At 42.1% G+C, this 24,781-nt stretch overlaps 1 protein-coding gene across 4 annotated transcripts in view; it reads left to right on the top strand.

The window, feature by feature from the left end:
- EBF1 (EBF transcription factor 1) overlaps nt 1–24,781 on the top strand; it is a 487,852-nt gene that overhangs the window by 5,689 nt on the left and 457,382 nt on the right. For all 4 annotated transcript variants that reach the window (XM_077468416.1, XM_077468414.1, XM_077468417.1 and 1 more), the window contains exon 4: nt 1,711–1,766. In XM_077468416.1, coding sequence (XP_077324542.1) covers nt 1,711–1,766 — 56 coding nt within the window. The remainder of the gene's footprint in view (nt 1–1,710; nt 1,767–24,781) is intronic.

Raw genomic sequence — 24,781 nt, 5'->3', positions numbered from 1 at the left:
AGAAATAAACACATGGTTTACATAGAAGAGATTACGATGCAAAGTCGCAAATCTTTAATTTGGAGGCTATTTTGTCGCGGGTTAAACGCCCAGACAAGGCTGGGATTCCTGTATCCAGATCCCTCTGCGACTTCTATACAGCGTTAACTCTTCGTCTACCGCCGGCTGAAATGGATGCATTTTCTAGATGCCCTGTTTGCAAGGCTTTAACATACAACGGCTGTCATCTACTTTTATTGTAGGCTGGGACACTGCTGATCACATTATCCGGCGACTTGTGACATATACTGGGGGGGGGGGATTTAACTCTTCCACTGCCAGATTTAAAAAAAAAATATATACCCTATCGGGCAATGATTCTTAGGAATCTGACAGTTTAGGGAGAGACAAAGTTCAAGTGAAGTTGTAATATAGAATGTACATTAGTCCTCTGTCTACAGGGGTCTAAAAAAATGCCTCTATTGCTGGTCTATTTTACAGTATTCATTTAAGGGCACTGCAAAGTGTTTATTATAATGTGTATGTTGTGTTATTATAATACTAAAGCATTTGTATATTATTGTATTACAGCAAGGCATTTTGCAGTATAATGAGATATCTATCTATCTATCTATCTATCTATCTATCTATCTATCTATCTATCTATCTATCTATCTTTCTATGGCAACCTTTATACAGACATACCCCACTTTAAAATACACAATGGGGTTTATTCACTAAAGCTGGAAAGTGTAAAATCAGGCTCACCTCTACATAGAAACCAATGAGCTTCCAGGTTTTATTACCAAAGTTTAATTGAACAAGCTGGGGTTAGAAGCTCATTGGTTTCTATGCAGAAGTGAGCCTGATTTTGCACTTTCTAGATATAGTAAATAAACCCCATTGTGTACTTAAAAGTGGGGTATGCTTGTATCTACTATATTTTTGCTTAGTTCTAACTCCTTTGAGTTATGCATATACTTTAAATGATATATATTTTTCAGATAGCCTTCTTTATCCATAAATATATTTTTACATGAATAGTATTATATATATATATATATATATATATATATATATATATATATATATATATATATATATATATAGTCTATATATATATATATGTCTATATATCTCCATGTCTATCTGTCTTAGGCAACCTACATATCTATATATCTTTAGTTGTATCTCTTTTTGTTTATGTATATACATTAAAATATATAGATTTATCAGACAGCCTTCCTTCTGTTAGTCTATCCATCAATATATTATTACATAAACATCATATATATATATATATATATATATATATATATATATATATATATATATATATATATATATATATATAATCTATAGACATTCACTCGCAACTCTTGCTGTCTTTTCTCCTTTTTTGGGAATCTTATGATTTTATGAAGACGTCTTTGTGGGGGAGATTTACTAAAACTGGTGCACACAGAATCTGGTGAACAGTAACCAATCAAATTTTTAACTTTAGCTTTTTAATTTAACCTTTTCATAATAAAACCTGGAAGCTGATTGGTTACTATGCACAGCTGCACCAGATTCTGTGTGCCCCAGTTTTAGTAAATCCCCCCCCTGTATTCTTTATTGTATGTGCAATCACTAATGCTGATTTGGCAACGTTTCGGTTCCTCTTTGGGACCTTTATCAGGGAAGAGCTATGTATATTGCTGCTGACAGCTCTGTCATTTTCTTTCACAGGTATTAGGACAGAACAGGACTTTTATGTGAGATTAATAGACTCCATGACCAAACAAGTAAGTGTTCACAGTTGAAAAAGCAGAAATGCTGGCATGTAAATGAATGCATGAGTAGTAGTGTGTGGGGTCAGGCAGTATAGAGGATGGTGTCAGTATGTGGATCAGTGTGTTGTGCAGTTTTCCTTAGACAATAACTGCTTGTGTGCTTTGTAAGGGCCCTACAGGAGCTGCTGTGTATAGACGATGTGACCCTCACAGGGCTGTCTCTGGCATTGGTTTAGTGGCTCAATGAGCAAGAGGTTGAACTGGGTGATGACAGATGGGTAAGGCTGGATTACAAAGGCTGAGGCATAACTGGAGCTGAACTTTGTTACTGGACTGTTATCACAGATTGCTTGTATGAGATATCTCTGTAAAAAAACAAAACAAAAAAATCATGTGCTGTGGAAGTGTTCTTATCAATAGGGCAGAGGAGGGTACACCTGATGTAGAACTACAAGTTGCAGCATACCCTGGCAGCAGGAGAAAACATTGTGGTTATACCATGGTACTACAATTAACTGCCTTACCAGTCAGTCTGTGGATTGCCAGCTTCTGTGATTCTAAAACTCATTGGGGATGATTTACTAAAACTGGGAAGTGCAAAATCTGGTGCATATCTGCATGAGAGCCAATCAGCTTCGAACTTCAGCTTGTTCAATTAAGCTTTGACAATAAAAAAAACTGAAGCTGATTGGTTTCCATGTAGTGCTGCGCCACATTTTGCACTCTCCAGTTTTAACAAATCAACCCTAGGATGTCTACACTGATGCTTACTGTGCCAGAAAGCCGCCCCCCCCCCCCCCCCCATCATGGCTTCTGCTGTCCTAAGGGGCACTTTTATTATGTAGCTGTTGAACTAAAAGCAAATGGCTTAGATTTATAGTTTGACAGGTATGGCACTAATTCTTTTGTAGCTCCACAAGAGCAAACCAAGAGGTACCAGAGCGTCTGTGGCGCAGATTAAACCGTCCATGCACTATTGATTGTACAATCTCAGTACAATCTTCTTTAGATTTACTAACACTATGCTATATACAGACATACCTAAACAATCCAATTCATTTAATCCAATTAGGATGGCCCTTGTACTACATAGTTGATGGTGGATCTAAATTAAATTGTACAATCGGATTGTATATATACAGTGCCAAATTTTAAAGAATTCCTGTGCAGGTTGTTTACAGACAACAGGGCCCTGTTAAAGCTCTTATTGGTACAATGATTATCCAGGTCACTGCCAGCTGTGTTTCAGATACCAACCTCTGCCCCCTTTCTAGGGAACTGATCTTAACCCACCCCTTGTCTGGGATCCTATGACCCAGGTAGTGAGCAATCAGCCTCTGCTCTGTGCCTATAGTAATCGTTCTAGAGACTCACAGTAGCAGGCAAGGGTTGTTATAAGAAAATAAATAATAATGAAAATTACTCAATCTTTTAAATAGATAATCAGATTGACAGCCGTGTTGAAATCATGTTATTATTTTAAGCAATTTCCTATAAAAGCAAAACATTTATCTGATATTTTCAATATTTTTTTTCTTTTTTCTTTTTTTTTTTTCTTTCTTTTTTTTTGCCAAAGCATCCCAGTCTCATTGTAACCTCCTTCCTTCCTGTCAATGTTATGCACTTCAGACTGTATTTTTGGACCTCTTTGCAGACACCTCAGGCATTTCCTATATTTTATTTTTTTTTTTTAGACAATCCTCTAGTAATATTGAATGTCTTTTTTCTGATATTAAGCAAAACACTGAACACTGATTCATGGGCCCCCACAAACACAATATTATACTGAAATCTTCTGGTATTTGGCTTACAGAGTTAGAATAAATAATTCAATGATTTCTAAGGATGCACAATATTTTATAGTAGAAGTGCTGAATACCTACAAACAATTCATTAAAAAAATAAAAAAATTAAATCTGCAGGATGCATTCTTAAAATATATGTACATTTATAATTAAAGATGAACGAGTGGAGATTTTTATACAGTCTCTGGCTATATGTATAAGTAGAAACAAATACAATAATTAATTATTATAGAAATGATTATAACTGCATTGTTTATAAGGTTTACCCTTTTTCTTTAAAGATATCCTTTTACAATTTTTTTACAGGTCATTTTAAGAAGTTTTTTGTATGTCAGTTTATTTTGCTGTTTGTGAAAGGATTTCATTGCTTATAAAATAGGTGTTTAGTAACAAAAAAACATTCTTTTAATATATGCAGCAGTGAATACATTTCTCTTTGGCTTGAGGGTATGTTTGACCCTTGATAATATTAGCCAGCTGTCACAAAGTCTTTTTCATTTCTGACAAGGATATAAGCTTTAAATAGGTATAATTTATATATGTGTGTGTGTGTGTGTGTGTGTGTGTATAATAATCTGGATAATCTAGATTTAGGGACTACATAATTATATATATATATATATATATATATATATATATATATATATATATATATATATATATATATATATTACAAAAGACAGATATGACTGTTTGTACATAAATGTTTATATCATATATATAAAGCTGAACGACGTGGGCTATAAAGGGTAACAACGCACAGTGTTATATAGGTGAATAGTTCATGTTGATGCGCTGAAATGAAGCAGAAGCTGTGTTGTGTATGCTTCTTTCTGAAATTAGTGCCACACAGGCTTGACAGATGTGACTAGAGAGAAATCCTGTGAAAAGCTGCAGCCTCAGATGCATTTTACATGAGCTAGTAACCTGGAAAGTTATCAACGCAGAAGGCAAAGGAACTACAGTGTTCTGAGGTCAGATCCTGATACTGTATCATTCCTCAGCTGTCTTCTGCAGACAATCTCCTGCACCTCAGAAACCATTATATATATGTATACTGCATATATTTATATATACTGTATATATATATATATATATATATATATATATATATATATATATATATATATATATGTGTGTACAAACATATTTACTAATTTGATTTTGGATGTCCACAATTGCAATGACTCTGTTATCTATACAGTATGAATGTAATTTTTTTATATATATATATATATATATATATATATATATATATATACATATACACTATAATATCTGTTATATTTATAGTATGGCTGTATCTTATTACAAAAATTCCCCAACATACAATCCAGTTGTTTTTGTTTGCATCTGTTACATCTGAGGTCACAATGCTGCGTTAATGCACCTCTGCAAATTGTAGTCCCTAAATCTAGATTTTCCAAATTATCAATTATGAGACAAATATAGAAATATATTAATTGAGAGAAGGCTTACCCAGAGGCAACCCTATCTTCCTTAAAGGTACAGCGATGCACCAGAAGGCCAAACTTGCTCACGGCAGTTGAAGGCCTCCGGTGTATCCAGTGCAAGAAAAGCAAAAGAAATGGCAGCTGCTCAGATCAATTTATTTCTAGCAAATAAGCAAAGGCGCACCTGGTAGGGAAATACAGTGGGCAACTAGTCAACAACTGTTTTATCATGAATGAGCGCGTGTGTGTATGTGTTTGTATATGTATGTATGTGACACCAAAGCTAGTAGACTTTCTCCCCATGATCCATCAGCCTAGGGTACAGGTTGTGGTATCAGGGAAGGTACTTTTGGACCCTCCAGTTCTTGCCTCCTTGATATGAGATGTTAGTGTGCAACTCAGTGGTCACATGAGATGATAAATTCTTGTACCAGTGCATGAAGCAGATAACATTAACAGAACACCTCTGAGCTTCAGAGCATCAACTGGTTGGCCTAGGAGATTTCAGCCAGTTTTATAAGGTTCCCTTTTGGTGTTGTAACAATAAGTTGGAGCCGTGTGGTACTATGTAAGCTGACTAAATGCAACTCAATAAGGTCAATTAGTGATTCCAGTTTTGAGCATTGCTTGTGATTATTTGTTTGTGCGTGCACTGCTGGGAGGCAGTAATAGGCAATGTTGGTGGGCACCAATATTTGGTATTCTACAAGGAGATTTACCTTGCTGGAATTTTTTTCTGCAAGTGGGTTTTAATTAAAGATTAAATGATTGTCATTGTCTGTGTCAAGCAAGGATCACAGTAGGTCCAATGTTATAGTGACTTGTATAAGGATGGGTAGATCTTTGTCTGATATTGGTTGCTCCATAGCCAACCCTGGAAAAGTTCTACTTACTTGTTCTAAATAAGACTAGCATGCTACATGTAATAAGAAACCTGAGGGTCTGATTATCTTTCACCATTCTGTTTTTACATTCCACACCTTTCCTCCTCTCCTACCCTTTTTTCCTCTGCACCATTGTTTATTCCCTTCTTTCTGCCTTCCTCCTTCACTCTAAATCAGTTTGCTCCTCAGAGTTCCACACCACTAGCAATGGCCGATCTTAGCTCCCAGTTTCTGGTGGAATGGCAGAACCACCAGCAAGTCCTTATAAAGTGACATTTATTTTTGGCTTGAAGTAGATGTAACCTATACCTATCACCTTTATCCCACCTACCTGGTGGGATAAAAGTTACTTGGATAATACACATTGGTGGTAAAACCTGTTCCTCTTTGCTCATACTTCTTCTTTTACTCAAACTCTATTGCATCACCTTCTGTTGTTTTTGTTTTGCCCTAACATTTTGCCTTCTACCTTTCTCTCTCTCCTTTTAATTTAAATAATCTTTATTTAGAAGATATTTTAGGCTTACTAAAGCAAGTATGGTTCCTACAGCAATGGGAATATGCTTCATATATAGGTACAAGAATTATGGGGTGGTGGATAGGATCCGTGTTTGAAGTATACGAAAAATGAGTCTTTGTGGAGTATTATGTTCTTCTAAGTCTATGATATTTTGTGACCTACTGTGCAGCTATTTCCGCTGTCAGTTTCCTTTTCTTTCGGCAGAACATCTACATTCCTGTCTTTCCTTGGCAATCACCCTCTGTCTCTCTCCTTCCATTCTTCTTCGTTCTTTTTCTCTTACGTTATTCTCTTCTCTCTCCTTATTTCTGTCCCCAGTTGCCTTAATCCCTGTCATTATCTTTCTTTTCTTTCTCTCTCTGTCCCTCTTTCTCCCATCCTTTGTCACTCTCTTGTATTGCCTTTCTCTCTCTTTATTCCCTCTTCTCTCCCTCTCTTCTGTTCCTCTTTTCCCCAGTTTCTGTTGCTCTGTTTTATTCCCCCCCCCCCTCTCTTCCCTTATCTCTGACCCTCTTTCCCTCAATTTCTGCCACTCTCCTTCATCTCTCACGCTCTATTTCTTTAACTTTACCCCACTCTCTTTCCCTCTTTTCTGACCCTCTTTCCCTCAATATCTATCTATCTATCTATCTATCTATCTATCTATCTATCTATCTATCTATCTATCTATCTATCTATCCTTCTTCCCATGTTCTCTGTCACTCTTTCCTTCAATTTCTGTCCATCTCATTCTGTCCTGCTCTCTATTTTCTTCCTGTTCCCCCTCTTTATATCCCTGTTTCCCTTAATTTCTGTCATTCTTCTTCATATTTTCTCTCTCTCTCTCTAATTCCTTCCCTTTTCCAATCTCTTTGTCCCTGTTTCCCTCAATCTGTGCCACTCTCTTGATTTTCTCCCTCTCACTCTTTCTCCCTCTAAATCCTCCCCTTTCTCTCAATTTCGATCACTCTCCTTCACTCCCTTTCTATCTCTTTCACTTTATTCCGGCCACTTTCCACCGTTTCTCTGTCCCTATTTTCCCCATCTCTTAGTCTCCTTCAGTCACTTTCTCTCTCTTGCTCTCTTTCTCTCGCTTCCTCAGTACCCCCATTTCCTCATCTATACAGTCACTATATTCTCTTTGCCCTAATAGGGTACTTGTTAGGAAGAGTGAAGGTTACTTGATACATAAAGTTAGTCAAACGAGACTTTTTAATTTATGACCCGTGGGGAATATATGGATTTTTTTTACAAGCACCACTCACATTTTAAAGTAATTAAAAGGCGTAGAACCTTTTTTTAAATTCTATTAGAATTAGGATAAACATCAGAATATTCCCATCTACGTTTGTTTGGTAGAAAACATCTTTAAGTGTAACAGCAGCAAGTGAATCACCTAAAGGTGCTCCTTCCCGATGTCTTCTTTAACAAAGTTAAAATAAATGATTGAGAAACAGAACAGACTGTCAAACCATCCTTAAACAAATTTATCATCTTTTATTATTATTATTATACAGGATTTATATAGCGCCGACAGTTTGCGCAGCACTTTTATAGAATTGAATTGTTTGTGCGTAAGGTGCGCTTTTGGTTTAAAATGAATGATGACTATTATTAGTGTTTTATATCATCGCCATGTCACCAGGGCGAGATATTTTAATTGTGTTTATTTTATCTCACAATAATTATCTCATCTACGTTTTCAGTATCCACACATGAATGTGTGCAATGTGAAATAGTTATTTATCAATTGCAAGCCCTTGTTATTCACAGATCAGTACCCTGAAATGTTATTTTTTTGCCAGAATCTTGTACAATTTTAAGAAGCTAAATCTCATTTGTAATTTAGTAAATTAACTTATTATGAATAAGCCCTTTTTTCATTTGCTTACACCTAGCAAATGTATGACAACTTTCTATTCGTTGCATCAACTGCAGCCAGTGAGAAGTTTCCTGTGATGTTCTTCACTGGTGATTAGCGATGAGTGGAGTTATTTCAGCTAAAATTATTTTGCCATGAAAATACAGGGTACAGGAAACTCTCAATTTTGGTCATTGAACTGCTTAGCCTTAATTGCTGTAAAACATATATCCTTTTATTTTCTATATTTAGAGGATGTGTTTTTTGGAGAGTGTATTATTTTATTTCATGTTATTTTATTTTATTTACTGTACCTCTATTCATATTTTTTTCTTTTTCTTGAATTTGGTGTTTGATAATTATTAATGCACTATTTGTTTAGAATTTTACTGTTTTGCAGATTTTTTTTTTTTAATACTGATGCTATTAAGAGGATATTTTTTGGCATTGCAATATAAGCCAACAAAACCCTCAGAAGTCAATCAAAGGCCATTGCATTCTTTCAAAAACAATCTAAACATATAACTAAAGGCTAAGCTTTTTTTTTTAGACATCTATAGAGTGCTGAAGGGTTAGAACCACTATCAGGTTTTCATTGCTTCTCTTAGGGGGATTCACTCTGACTATACTAATCAGGAACAAGAACAGATAAATAAAATCTTCCATTGGGGACCCTTGTTTCTGGGGCAATTGTCAAAGCATGGATTTCCTCATCTTGGAATGATACCCTTTCACTTCCTGTTAAGTCTACAGGACAGGAAGTGAAATCTACCAGATGAGACACTGATGGCAAAAACCCGACAGTGGGTATAAAAAAGGTTTTGAATGTAGTTATTCCTTAATTTTGCCTTCCCATTTTTTTCCAATACATGTCACCACAAGAGCTAAATTTCACCTTTATTCCCCAATGTTTCAGGGAATTTAAAACTTTAGTGGTATCCTTAGTGGTGGTAATACAGCTAGTATGTAATTAACCAATACATTTATGTATTTTGGGTTCAGTTGGGTTCAGTCCAAACCCATATTTAGCAAAACCTGGAAGGAAGCTCTCAGTGCAGTCTACTGTGGATTGTTATTCCCTGTCCCTCATCTGCATGTACAAAAAAGACAAGGGAAGCTTCTGACTAGTGATGGCCGAACGGTTCGCCCGGCGGTCGTTTCGCGGCGAATTTCCGACATTCGCGGTCCGCACGTTCGAACGCCTTTTTCCGTCGTTCGCCGCGGCGGACTTACGTGTTTAATGTATACAAGAACTTTAACCTTTGGTGACACGTTTATCATGTGATACAGGACAGCCAATTGAGACATGACAGCACATGGACACTTGTACATTCCCCCTAACCTATAAATACACCCGATCCGGTGGCCATTTTACATTCTTTCTTCTGTTAAGATAGGGACAGGTTCCTGTGTGGAGTAGGGAGAGATAAACCACTAGCTATTTGGTACACAAAAGTTCTTTTCAGGACTGGTATAGGTGTTAGGTGTTGATAGGTTTGCTGTGCTGCTGATTCTTGCAGCAGCCTGAGTGTCTTTTGTTAGTTTAGAGAAAGGGAAAGGACGGTGTATGCTACAGGGACAGCCAGATTAGTCTTTCATCATCATCATCATCATCATCATCATTAGCTGTTACTATCAAGGTCCACAAAAGAGCTGTTCCAGTAACCACTAATCGTTCTCTTTTTTTGCCAATTTGTATAGGGACAGGAAGGAAGCAGTGTTGTCAGGCAGTGAGGGTAATTTTAAAGACTTGCTGTTATTATTAGTTCCACAAAGGTTCTTTTCAGGACTGGTATCAGTGGTACAGTAATAGGCTTGTACATGTATAATATTCTTTCTTCCAAATATAGAAAGGATATTATACTTGACTGCTGCCCTTCTGCTGCAGTCTGCTAAACATTCACAACTCACTTGTTCCACAAAAGTTCTTATAAGGACTGGTAACTTGGTATAGGGTGCTACGGTACATAGGCTTGAGTGCGGTACAGTCTGCTGTTCTGTAAGGACCGCTATCGGTCCACAATAGATAGGGTTGACGTGCACCACTGCTGACCGCTGCCCTATACTGCAGCAGTCCTTCAGCGGTATAGGGACTGACGTACAGTCTGCTAATCACTAACACACAACCTGCTTGTTCCACAAAAGTTCTTATAAGGACTGGTAACTTGGTATAGGGTGCTACGGTACATAGGCTTGAGTGCGGTACAGTCTGCTGTTCTGTAAGGACCGCTATCGGTCCACAATAGATAGGGTTGACGTGCACCACTGCTGACCGCTGCCCTATACTGCAGCAGTCCTTCAGCGGTATAGGGACTGACGTACAGTCTGCTAAACACTAATACACAACCTGCTTGGTCCACAAAAGTTCTTATAAGGACTGGTAACTTGGTATAGGGTGCTACGGTACATAGGCTTGAGTGCGGTACAGTCTGCTGTTCTGTAAGGACCGCTATCGGTCCACAATAGATAGGGTTGACGTGCACCACTGCTGACCGCTGCCCTATACTGCAGCAGTCCTTCAGCGGTATAGGGACTGACGTACAGTCTGCTAAACACTAATACACAACCTGCTTGGTCCACAAAAGTTCTTATAAGGACTGGTAACTTGGTATAGGGTGCTACGGTACATAGGCTTGAGTGCGGTACAGTCTGCTGTTCTGTAAGGACCGCTATCGGTCCACAATAGATAGGGTTGACGTGCACCACTGCTGACCGCTCACCTATACTGCAGCAGTCCTTCAGCGGTATAGGGACTGACGTACAGTCTGCTAATCACTAACACACAACCTGCTTGTTCCACAAAAGTTCTTATAAGGACTGGTAACTTGGTATAGGGTGCTACGGTACATAGGCTTGAGTGCGGTACAGTCTGCTGTTCTGTAAGGACCGCTATCGGTCCACAATAGATAGGGTTGACGTGCACCACTGCTGACCGCTGCCCTATACTGCAGCAGTCCTTCAGCGGTATAGGGACTGACGTACAGTCTGCTAAACACTAACACACAACCTGCTTGGTCCACAAAAGTTCTTATAAGGACTGGTAACTTGGTATAGGGTGCTACGGTACATAGGCTTGAGTGCGGTACAGTCTGCTGTTCTGTAAGGACCGCTATCGGTCCACAATAGATAGGGTTGACGTGCACCACTGCTGACCGCTGCCCTATACTGCAGCAGTCCTTCAGCGGTATAGGGACTGACGTACAGTCTGCTAAACACTAATACACAACCTGCTTGGTCCACAAAAGTTCTTATAAGGACTGGTAACTTGGTATAGGGTGCTACGGTACATAGGCTTGAGTGCGGTACAGTCTGCTGTTCTGTAAGGACCGCTATCGGTCCACAATAGATAGGGTTGACGTGCACCACTGCTGACCGCTCACCTATACTGCAGCAGTCCTTCAGCGGTATAGGGACTGACGTACAGTCTGCTAATCACTAACACACAACCTGCTTGTTCCACAAAAGTTCTTATAAGGACTGGTAACTTGGTATAGGGTGCTACGGTACATAGGCTTGAGTGCGGTACAGTCTGCTGTTCTGTAAGGACCGCTATCGGTCCACAATAGATAGGGTTGACGTGCACCACTGCTGACCGCTGCCCTATACTGCAGCAGTCCTTCAGCGGTATAGGGACTGACGTACAGTCTGCTAATCACTAACACACAACCTGCTTGTTCCACAAAAGTTCTTATAAGGACTGGTAACTTGGTATAGGGTGCTACGGTACATAGGCTTGAGTGCGGTACAGTCTGCTGTTCTGTAAGGACCGCTATCGGTCCACAATAGATAGGGTTGACGTGCACCACTGCTGACCGCTGCCCTATACTGCAGCAGTCCTTCAGCGGTATAGGGACTGACGTACAGTCTGCTAAACACTAATACACAACCTGCTTGGTCCACAAAAGTTCTTATAAGGACTGGTAACTTGGTATAGGGTGCTACGGTACATAGGCTTGAGTGCGGTACAGTCTGCTGTTCTGTAAGGACCGCTATCGGTCCACAATAGATAGGGTTGACGTGCACCACTGCTGACCGCTCACCTATACTGCAGCAGTCCTTCAGCGGTATAGGGACTGACGTACAGTCTGCTAATCACTAACACACAACCTGCTTGTTCCACAAAAGTTCTTATAAGGACTGGTAACTTGGTATAGGGTGCTACGGTACATAGGCTTGAGTGCGGTACAGTCTGCTGTTCTGTAAGGACCGCTATCGGTCCACAATAGATAGGGTTGACGTGCACCACTGCTGACCGCTGCCCTATACTGCAGCAGTCCTTCAGCGGTATAGGGACTGACGTACAGTCTGCTAAACACTAATACACAACCTGCTTGGTCCACAAAAGTTCTTATAAGGACTGGTAACTTGGTATAGGGTGCTACGGTACATAGGCTTGAGTGCGGTACAGTCTGCTGTTCTGTAAGGACCGCTATCGGTCCACAATAGATAGGGTTGACGTGCACCACTGCTGACCGCTCACCTATACTGCAGCAGTCCTTCAGCGGTATAGGGACTGACGTACAGTCTGCTAATCACTAACACACAACCTGCTTGTTCCACAAAAGTTCTTATAAGGACTGGTAACTTGGTATAGGGTGCTACGGTACATAGGCTTGAGTGCGGTACAGTCTGCTGTTCTGTAAGGACCGCTATCGGTCCACAATAGATAGGGTTGACGTGCACCACTGCTGACCGCTGCCCTATACTGCAGCAGTCCTTCAGCGGTATAGGGACTGACGTACAGTCTGCTAATCACTAACACACAACCTGCTTGTTCCACAAAAGTTCTTATAAGGACTGGTAACTTGGTATAGGGTGCTACGGTACATAGGCTTGAGTGCGGTACAGTCTGCTGTTCTGTAAGGACCGCTATCGGTCCACAATAGATAGGGTTGACGTGCACCACTGCTGACCGCTGCCCTATACTGCAGCAGTCCTTCAGCGGTATAGGGACTGACGTACAGTCTGCTAAACACTAATACACAACCTGCTTGGTCCACAAAAGTTCTTATAAGGACTGGTAACTTGGTATAGGGTGCTACGGTACATAGGCTTGAGTGCGGTACAGTCTGCTGTTCTGTAAGGACCGCTATCGGTCCACAATAGATAGGGTTGACGTGCACCACTGCTGACCGCTCACCTATACTGCAGCAGTCCTTCAGCGGTATAGGGACTGACGTACAGTCTGCTAATCACTAACACACAACCTGCTTGTTCCACAAAAGTTCTTATAAGGACTGGTAACTTGGTATAGGGTGCTACGGTACATAGGCTTGAGTGCGGTACAGTCTGCTGTTCTGTAAGGACCGCTATCGGTCCACAATAGATAGGGTTGACGTGCACCACTGCTGACCGCTGCCCTATACTGCAGCAGTCCTTCAGCGGTATAGGGACTGACGTACAGTCTGCTAAACACTAACACACAACCTGCTTGGTCCACAAAAGTTCTTATAAGGACTGGTAACTTGGTATAGGGTGCTACGGTACATAGGCTTGAGTGCGGTACAGTCTGCTGTTCTGTAAGGACCGCTATCGGTCCACAATAGATAGGGTTGACGTGCACCACTGCTGACCGCTGCCCTATACTGCAGCAGTCCTTCAGCGGTATAGGGACTGACGTACAGTCTGCTAAACACTAACACACAACCTGCTTGGTCCACAAAAGTTCTTATAAGGACTGGTAACTTGGTATAGGGTGCTACGGTACATAGGCTTGAGTGCGGTACAGTCTGCTGTTCTGTAAGGACCGCTATAGGTCCACAATAGATAGGGTTGACGTGCACCACTGCTGACCGCTCACCTATACTGCAGCAGTCCTTCAGCGGTATAGGGACTAAGAGTTTTGTCACAGGGTCATTTAAAAAATGACATGCAGAGGAAGAGGCAGGCCCTTCCGCAGGGGTGGTAGGGGTAGGGCAGGAGCAACAGGCTTGAGCCAAAGTGGGAAGTTGCAGAAGGTGCGTTCAATTACTTTAAAGGATGCACCAGACTTGGTTGAGTGGCTCGCTCAGCCTTACTCTTCTGCACCCTCCTCATCCTCTCGATCTGCACCCTCTTCTTCACTCTCTGCTATGTGCACCCCCAAAGACACTACCACCAACAACACGACCACCACCACCACCACCACATACCTTCCGCTTGAGTCACTGGAATTATTTTCCGATCCATATCAAGAGGACATTTCTGATGCGCAGCCACTCTTGGTATTGGATCAGGAAGAGGAGGTAGCAACAAGCGCTACTCAGCAGTCTGACGCCAGTACCCAGATCAGCCCAAGGAGGAGGTTGGTCCCCGGTGTTGCTGCCTACTCTACTTATAGCGGTGGGGAAGGTGACGTTGATGATGACGTGTCTAGTGATGTCACGTGGGTGCCCACAAGAGAGGAAGAGGAGGGGAGTTCAGAGGGAGATATGGACCAGCAGATAGGGAGGAGAAGCAGCAATGACTTACATTGCACAGCAGGGACAAAGCAGACTGCAAATGTATCAGGAGCGAGTCATCGACCATGTACGGTCACATCTGGCGCTCCCAGGACACCGGCACATGGCTCCGCAGTGTGGGCTTTTTTTAACGTGTCCGCTGCTGACAATAGCGTTGCCATCTGCAATCTTTGCAGTCAACGCGTTAGTCGCGGTAAGCCCAATACTCACCTAGGGACGACCGCCTTAAGAAGGCACATGAGCAGCCATCACCGAGCCCAGTGGGAGCAACGGAACACACAAAGCCACACTGCAGGCTCTCACCGTCCAGCCTCGTCTTCTACTTCTCCTTCTCCTCTCTCCTCACAATTGTCCTCCACTCCACCTTCCATCACGCCAAGCTCACATTTTTCTGCAAAAAGGCAGGCTTCCGTGGGCCTAATGTTTGAGCGTAAAAAAATGATGACGCCGGATAACCCTCTTGCCCAACGGTTGGCGGCTGGCTTGTCAGAACTCATAGCCCGCCAACTACTGCCATATAAACTGGTGGACTCGGAGGCCTTTCGCAAATTTGTGGCCATTGGAACACCACAATGGAAGGTCCCAGGAAGGAAGTATTTCTCAGAGAAGGGCATCCCAGAGCTATATGGCCATGTTCAGCGGCAAGTGAATGTATCTCTGGCACACAGTGTCGGTGCCAAGATACATCTGACCACAGACACGTGGTCTAGCAAACACGGGCAGGGAAGGTATATCAGTTTTACTGCCCACTGGGTGAACCTTCTGACGGCCGTCAAGCATGTAACCCGTGGCACCCGTGTAGATTTGGTTTTACCGCCACGGATTGCATGCAGGCCTGACTCTTCTTCTCCTCCTCCTACTCCATCCTCCTCCCTCTCCTCCTCAGCTGCCTCCTCCTTTTCCGCTGCTAGCGTCTCTTCCACTGCACCGCCCAAGCTCCCCAGAACCTATTCCACATGCCAGGTGAGACGTTGCCATGCCGTGCTGCGTCTGTTGTGCCTGGAAGCAAAGAGCCACACTGGCCCGGCACTCCTTTCAGCTTTGCGTTCACAGGCAGATGAGTGGCTAACACCGCTCAATTTGACAGTTGGTAAAGTGGTGTGTGACAACGGTGCCAATCTGCTTAGCGCATTGAAACAGGGCAAAATCACGCACGTGCCGTGCATGGCACACGTCTTAAACTTGGTCGTGCAGCGATTCCTTGTCAAATACCCTGGGGTCCAGGACATCTTGCGGCAGGCAAGGAAAATCTCGGCCCATTTCAGAAGATCTTACACGGCCATGGCTCGCCTTGCTGACATTCAGCGGCGACACCATCTGCCGGTCAGACGTCTTATTTGCGATTGCCCGACGCGATGGAACTCAACCTTCTATATGCTTGATAGGCTGCTCCAGCAGAAACGTGCAGTTAACGTCTACCTGTATGAACTCTGCGAAAGAAACGGTTCTGGGGAGCTGGGTTTTTTTTCACCGCGCCAGTGGCTGCTCATGCGCGACACATGCAGACTTCTGCGGCCATTTGAGGAGATCACCAAACTGGTCAGTCGCAGCCATGGCGCCATCAGTGACATGGTACCTTATGCCTTCTTTCTGGAGCGTGCATTGCGTCGTGTCATTGATCAGGCTGTGGAGGAGCAGGAGCGGGAAGATGAGGAAGTCGCAATGCTGGATGAATTCCCAGGGGGGGCTACTCTATCTGAGACAAGTCAACAACAGGAGTCTGATGAGGAGTCAGAGGAGGATGGTGCCGGGGCGGATGAGCAGGAGCAAGAAGAGCATGCTTTAAACCTTTCTGGGATCCCTGTTGTGCGAGGATGGGGAGAGGAGAATGAAGAGGACGACATTATCCTGGATGATGAGCAGGAGCCAGGCCACCACACCGCTTCCACTTTAGTGCAAATGGGGGCCTTCATGCTCCAGTGTTTTAATAGGGACCCCCGTATAAAAAGCATGAGGGTCAAGGACCAGTACTGGGTGGCAACGTACTTAGACCCCCGGTACAAACACAAAATGGCGGAAATGTTACCGCCGTCGCAGAGGGCTGTCAGAATGCAGCACTTCCAGGCCTTGCTTCGAGAAATGCTGCATTCTGCTTTTGCGTGCGCTGGCAGAGGAGCAATTCCCACTCCCAGAGAAGGATTTGCGGGTACCAATCCAACAGCGCCTGCAAGAAGAGGCCGGTTTGAAGATGTGTTGGTGACTTCGGATATGAGGTCATTCTTTCAGCCGACCCATCGACAGGTGTCATCCGGATCCAGCATCAGGGAACGCCTAGACCGTCAGGTGTCCGACTACATTGGGTTAACGGCCGATGTGGACGCTCTGAGGAGTGATGAACCCCTAGACTACTGGGTGGGCAGGCTTGACCTCTGGCCAGAGCTTGCCCAATTTGCAATCGAACTGTTGGCTTGCCCCTCATCCAGTGTCCTGTCCGAAAGGACGTTCAGCGCAGCAGGGGGGATTGTGACCGATAAGCGTACTCGCCTAGCTCACCACAGTGTTAACTACCTCACATTTCTAAAAATGAATGAGGCATGGATCTCGGAGGAATTCAACACATGTGATCAGTAGACCATGTATATGTCTATAAACAATTTTTGGAATCAAGCACACAGACCTTCTTAATTCATTTGGCTCACTTCCCTGACCCAAAAAAGCACACCGTACTATATGCCCCTACCCTCCTCTTTGAAGAGGTTGAGCGGTGTCATATTTCTACTGGGGCTGCTTATTATGAGGGGTTCCCACCATCCCTGTGCTGTGCTGACTTCCTCCTGGGTGTTCTTATTATGAGGGGCTCCCACCATCCCTGTGCTGTGCTGACTTCCTCCTGGGGGTTCTTATTATGAGGGGATCACACCATCCCTGTGCTGTGCTGACTTCCTCCTGGGGCTGCTTACGGTGCTGCTGTCAGCGCTGTATGTCACGGAGCTGCTGTCAGCGCTGTATGTCACGGAGCTGCTGTCAGCGCTGTATGTCACGGAGCTGCTGTCAGCGCTGTATGTCACGGAGCTGCTGTCAGCGCTGTATGTCACGGAGCTGCTGTCAGCGCTGTATGTCACGGAGCTGCTGTCAGCGCTGTATGTCACGGAGCTGCTGTCAGCGCTGTATGTCACGGAGCTGCTGTCAGCGCTGTATGTCACGGAGCTGCTGTCAGCGCTGTATGTCACGGAGCTGCTGTCAGCGCTGTATGTCACGGAGCTGCTGTCAGCGCTGTATGTCACGGTGCTGCTGTCAGCGCTGTATGTCACGGAGCTGCTGTCAGCGCTGTATGTCACGGAGCTGCTGTCAGTGCTGTATGTCACGGAGCTGCTGTCAGCGCTGTATGTCACGGAGCTGCTGTCAGCGCTGTATGTCACGGAGCTGCTGTCAGCGCTGTATGTCACGGTGCTGCTGTCAGCGCTGTATGTCACGGAGCTGCTGTCAGCGCTGTATGTCACGGAGCTGCTGTCAGCGCTGTATGTCACGGAGCTGCTGTCAGCGCTGTATGTCACGGAGCTGCTGTCAGCGCTGTATGTCACGGAGCTGCTGTCAGCGCTGTATGTCACGGTGCTGATGTCAGTGCTCTGTATTACGGTGCTGCTGTCAGTGCTCTGTATCTCCTGCACCCTCTTGTTTGCCTACCCTGGTCCCTGACCTTCCCTCTCCTCCATTGCCTTCATTAGCTCCATAGTCCTGAATTGTCAGAACAATTTCCCAAATAAAAAAAAAATGCTTGTAGTTATCGATCCCAAATTCACCTCATACATGTATTATGCTATTGTCCAGGTGGTGGGACTACGTGCTACCCCCTAATAATTACCCCGTGGCCGCAAATTCGACCTAAAGGTTTGCGAAATTCGCCTCCCATTGAAGTCAATGGAGCCCGCGGCGAACGGTCGTTTTCGCGAACGTTTGTGTCCGTTCGCGTTTCGCGTTCGCGAAACGTCCCGTCGGAAGTTCGTCCATCACTACTTCTGACATCATTGACCTAATATGGCCACATGGTGTCCCCACCCCTTTGTGTACATGCAGATGAGGGGCAGGGAATGACCTGGTCACAGCTGATTGGGCCAGCACTGACAGCTGTGTTTGGATCCAAACCAAGCTTATTCCTAGTCCTGAATGACCTATGTGATAGAGAGTTTTGAATCTTACACAGAAAAAGGAGCAAATACTGTTTTCTAAAAATACTTTATATATGAAAGTTTAGCGGGTCGGTTTGTTAAGGATTTTTGTGTGAATTTCTCAGCATTAGCACAGCCATCACAAATAATCCTTGTAATAATATGTGTATTTTGTTTGATCATCAGCTCCATCTACTGTACAGGCCATAATGTTTTTTTTTCCTGAAATAACAGGAAAAGATTGCATTATGACCACTAGATAGCACTGGTGATCATAGGAAATATATGTATTAGACATATTACAGGATTGCTCTAGTTGGCTGTGCAAATGCCTCAGCAATTTTTTTAGAAATACTGTAGATTCCAATGTGTCTGTAAACCCTAACAATGTACTTCTCAGATTTACTCCCTTTTGGTTTGTTAAAGGGAAAACATTAAAAACATTCTGTTATATCTGTCCAATAAGTGAAGTAAAAAGAAGTGAAGTTCTCTCTGGGTATACTGCACTGTTTTCAATGTTATTCCAAGCTACCTCTTTAGACTAGAGAACACCTGCCTCCCATGTAAAAGAGAAGAGGGGAGGGGATGGTGTACTTAGTATTATCCTAGTGTACTGAGCCGCTTCTTCATAGATGCAAGCGTCCTCTGATTGGATGAGGTAGAGAAGCAGGGCAATAAAGTCATGGTTTTTAGCTCGTCCAATTAGAGAAGGCTTTGCATTCTTTGAGAAAAATGCAAGGTGTTTTCTGAATGTTGGCCATGCCAAACGGGTGACCCCTGTGGTTAATATACAGCACTGCTTGGCACAGGAGGCAGAAGACTGTTGCTATCACTGTAGTAGCGGTGACTGCTACAGTGATTTCCAGTTTCCACAGAGTTCCCACAGGTGTGGAACATACATACTTACATTGGTCCACGCTGGATCAATCTGACAATGCAGTACAAGTTGTACTTGGAGTTCAGCTTTAATAGCAATGGGCAGAAATGAGCACTGGGGGCATAAATACTTAAACTTTAGGTTGATTGCTATGTGTTTAGGAGTTTTCTCTAAGGTTGCTCTTTGCTTATTGGTAATGGTTCTTCTATCTGTATTATTACAGAGAATACTTAAGCAGCCCGTACATTCTTCTTCTTTTTTTTTTAAGTTCAACCAGCGGGTTTAAAAAAAAAAAAAGACTTTATTCAAGATGGATAGGGTAATCCACTTTGTGCTCTTACAGCGGGGAGACTTCTCCAGCATCAGAATACACTAATCAACACTGCTGGCTATAGCCAGTATCGCTGATGGAATGGGGAAAATCCATGCCCATACATGGATCGAAATTCGGCCTGTCCCCCATGTCCAGATGAATTTCGGTCCATATATGGCCAACTTTAGGCTTTAAAACATTTCATTTTAGCTTTATGTGTGATTGTGACCAGCATACTGTGAATAATTTTAGCAGTATATTTTTTTACTGATTAAAATTTTCATGTTCGATTAATCGATTTTTTAAAATCGATTAATAGGCTAATTTTGATTAATTATGACGCACATACAAATCCAACTACTTTTAGCTGATCCCCTTGCATTAGTCAGTGGTAAATGTGGTATACACTATATACAATCACCCGACACTAGTTAGTTTCCACAATCCATGACTTAACTTCACAGTTCACACAAATACGTTTTAAATTCAAACTGTAGCACTGACGGAAGTAATTTTTTTCCACAGTAGCATGACAATCCCGCCACCTCCGGTCTAACTAATCATGCTCACCTTATGGCATGGACCCCTGTGCAAACAGGTGGTCATGCAAGCGGGTATCAAAAGGGTTAATACCGACCATAAACTTCTGTCATGTCTCCTTAGATCTCAGCAAGGACGCCAGGTCATGGGTAGAAAGAAAAGATCTAAGTGCTCACCGCTTAAGTAAAAGATTTAATTTTTGTGTTCAAACACAAACTACTCACATATAGATGACAAAAACACAACATGTAAAGCCAACAATCATGTTAGTTCCGTAGGGCAGCAGCAGGTGACGTCATGCGTAGCTCCTCCCTCATACGCGTTACGTTCAATCAGAACTTTGACGTCATGGGACTCCTCCCCCCTTCCCTTCATTACCAGATTGAGGCACTTGGGGAAAGGGGGAGGAGTCCAGTGACATTGATGTTAGTGACATCATTGGATCTCCGACAGGGAAAATCCCTGAAGACCCAGAAGCCGGCAGAGAGATGAGTACCGATCAAAAGAATTTTGATTGATCAAAAAAAATGAATCGATTAATCGAGGAATTAATCTTTAATTTCCACAGCCCTAGTATATTTACAAATGTCTAAATTCAAAACCTTTTAATGGGATAGAGTAGGGAGTACTTAAAACAAAACCCCTTCAAAACTTTATTTTTCCTTTGTGTCCTATTCAAGAGGTTTCCTTCACTTCCTGTTCTGTACGCACAACAGATAGTGGAAGGAAATCTCTTCACAGTGAGGTAAATCCCTTCCTAGTCAGTTGTTATCAACAGCATAACAAATTTACTCAGTGGAAGAATTGAGTTTGTAAGTATCAGAATTTTCTAAAGAGCTAACTAAAATTGTAAAGTTGACCTGTCATTATCTTAAACTACATACACTAAAGGCACCTAAAGAAGTCTGAACATATCTAGAGCTTTTTACCCAAATGTCCCAAAACGTGTGGCATATAGTTGTCCAAATTCTGAGTTCTTCTGGAAAAACTGATGCTAGCTATGTCTTCCCTTATCCCCATATCTCTGCACTGTTTCTTCAATTTGATGAACATACTCCCAAAACTAACAGTCTTTTGTAGAAGGAGAGAAAGGGGTAGGTCGGACCTCCTCTTTTCTAGCTCAGATAGGTAATTGCAGAGCTCTGGGCCGCAGGTTTTGAGACATGCTAATTGTGACATCTGACATAAATGAAAATGCAAACCTTATAGTAAAAATTACTTTCAGGTACAATGTACATTCGGAATTAAAATATGTGTGTACTAAAACCTCCCTTTACAGGGGACAGAATGGTGTATTTTTATTGAGAGGATATTTCAACTCATTATGCAAGTATTGACTTTTAAGTCATTTTTGACTTTTACATTTTACATGATTGCTTGTCCTTTTTATGTTCTTGTATTAAATACAGAGATACTTATATTAGTCACTAGAAGGAGCTCCTATTTGCACTCCAATCACTCAGGCTGAGATTTCAGCCACTTAGGAAGTGCATTGTTTTCAATGGGTCAAACTACTCATAGGGACATGATTTACTAATGTGGGGAGTGCAGTGCACTGAAGGGAGGCGACGTGCAGTGAACTGGGTTAGATTTCCTAATGTGTGAAGTGATTTGACACGAACCTGTTTTTGTGTCAAACATTCAATCATAAGAAAGACAAAGAACTTTTTTTTATTTCCCTCAGAGAACAGACTGCTTGAAGTGACCACAGACAACTATAGCTTACTTTGGTAAATCTGGTCACATCACTTCATAACATTTCATACTATAATAAATCCAGGCCTAGACTTTCATTGTGAGAAGGAGCAATACAGCATAACTGTTGTGTAGCCCTACACAGCAAGAAAGCAAAACCTGCATAAGTAAATATGGCCGGCCCCATGTACAACATGTATAATAGTTACAAATTATAGACATATATATTATATAATTATTGTAGACATATAGATAAAAAGGAGTTTTTATCAATAATTAATCTTCATTGCTAGGCTTGGTTACATTGAAGTAAGCCCTTTCTAAGAGAAAAATTGGCACCGTTGCTAATAGGGTTGCCTCATCCCTTTAAAACCAAATACATATTAATTACACAGGTTCTGTGGCTGATTATGGTGGTAATTAAACTCACTTGGAGCCTTATCTGCATTAAATTAGTCTCAGAACCTGTGTAATTCATATGTGTTTGGGTTCAAAGGGATGAGATGGCAACCCTAGTTGCTACCTGACCCTGACCCTAAATGAAGTTATGCTTGAATAAACTGGGAAGTACGAAAAGTCATAAGCTCTTATCTGCATACTCTGGCTCATTGGTTCAAAGCCGGAGGGTCAGCATGACAGCCAGTTAAAAAGCATTTACTTAATAAGAAGTCAGAAACGACTGCCATGGGGAAGATTTGCTAAAACTGGTGCACACAGAATCTGCTGCAGCTGTGGACAGTAACAAAACAGTAACCAACCTAATCAGCTTCCAGTTTTTTTTTTTTGTCAAAGCTTAATTGAACAAGCTGAAGTTAGAACTTATTGGCTATCATGCATTGCTAGTTAGAACTTTTTGGCTACCATGCATCGCTGCACCAGATTTTGCACTCTCCAGTTTAAATAAATTAACTCCAATGTTTCTATCAGTTTAATATCCCCTTTAAACTGATCATATTCACGTGTTTATTAAAGTAGATGTAAACCCAATAACTTAAATTTTTTTATGAATTCAACATGCTAATCATATCAACAGCTATTTTCATAATTTTAAATCTGTAGTTTTACATAAAATGATCCCTGGTGGTCATGTCATGAAGGTTCAGGTAGTTCTTGTTATAGGGTGAAAACGCTTGTTCCCCATTTTTCAGTTGTTCCTACATTGTCATCCTGTCACATGGGCTTTTTATAAAGTGGGCACTCCAACACACTTTAAAGAGCAAGTAAACTTCCTCTGTTTGTACCTAAAAGTAAGCCTATAATAAGGCTTACCTATAGGTACTGTAAATATCTCCTAAACTTGCACTGTTTAGGAGATATTTACTGTATACTGCGCCAATGACGTCATCAGCACATGTGCTCTGAAGGAACAGCCGAGCCATGTGCCATGACTGGCAGCTCTCACGTGCATGCACGGGATGATGTCACGTGGCCAATCACACAGCCGGAGTCAGTGATCCCGGAAGGAAGACGGGCAAAGATGGATGCGGCCTCAAGCGGGGACGACTAAGGTTTAGTTTGCAGGTAAGTTTACATAGTGTGCTAGTATGCTATGCATACTAGCACATTGTGCCTTTATTTGCAGGTCACAAAAAAAGAGGCAGGGTTTACTTCCCCTTTAAGCAGCCATGGTCCACTGTTGTCACCATCAGGAAACCGTCTCTAAGTAATGCCATGTAGCCATCTCTGGATGACATGTAGACATATGGTGGATGCAAGGAGGCTGGAGAAGATCTGCAGCTCTGAAATGCAACAAAGGATGGGAAAAAAAATATAAAAACAAGAATTCTATTAAAAAAATAATAGAAATTGTTCACAATATTCCATGCTTTTTAGCACACTAAATGCCATTCGGTCAGAGTTTATATCTACTGAAGAAAAAAAAAGTGAAAATGCTGTTATAGTTTTCTTTTAGAGGAAATTTGAAAGGAAGATCATAATTCCTCTTAATCAAAGGATTATTTTAAACTAACTAGGGTTACCAAATATAACACCTTTCTCTTAATAAAAACACACACAAAAATAATTACTAGTTATTGCAAAGCTAGCCAATTTTATTTATTTTTCTATTTTGCAGCTTTAGATCTTGACTTGCAATTTTTTTTTCTTCCCTACCAAATTAATAAATCTAATCATGTAAACAAAGTGGGAAATTTGCATGCATGATCAGGAAGCGTGTTTAGGAAAGTGTACACTCATCATAGTGGAAAATGTGTTGTTTGGAGTCGGGGGGTGAAAACAAAGCTGAGGATTTTGGAGAGGCTGCCTGAGCCAGATGGCCTAATGTATTTTCCAGTCTGGCATCCCAACTGCTTCCTCCTGTATTACATATCACCATTTGTTCCGGGATATTTACGCTAGAGCTGCTACCAAAGTGAATGTTTGAACTACCTTAAAAATGAACATATTAGCAAAGATGTATTTTATTAATCCCATGTTGATATTTTGATTTTACGCAGCCAGCGATTTCCTGACTGCGACGGCATGACGCCAGCGCCAAATTGCATGTGAACTCTGAATATAGATTAGCGGATTTGTAGTCATTTGGTGCGGGGT

This window comes from Lithobates pipiens, unplaced genomic scaffold (genome assembly GCF_037356315.1).
Source record: "Lithobates pipiens isolate NorthernLeopardFrog02 unplaced genomic scaffold, aLitPip1_a1.2 Scaffold_8, whole genome shotgun sequence".
NCBI lineage: Eukaryota > Metazoa > Chordata > Amphibia > Anura > Ranidae > Lithobates > Lithobates pipiens.
This window is presented reverse-complemented; position numbering and strand designations above follow the sequence as displayed.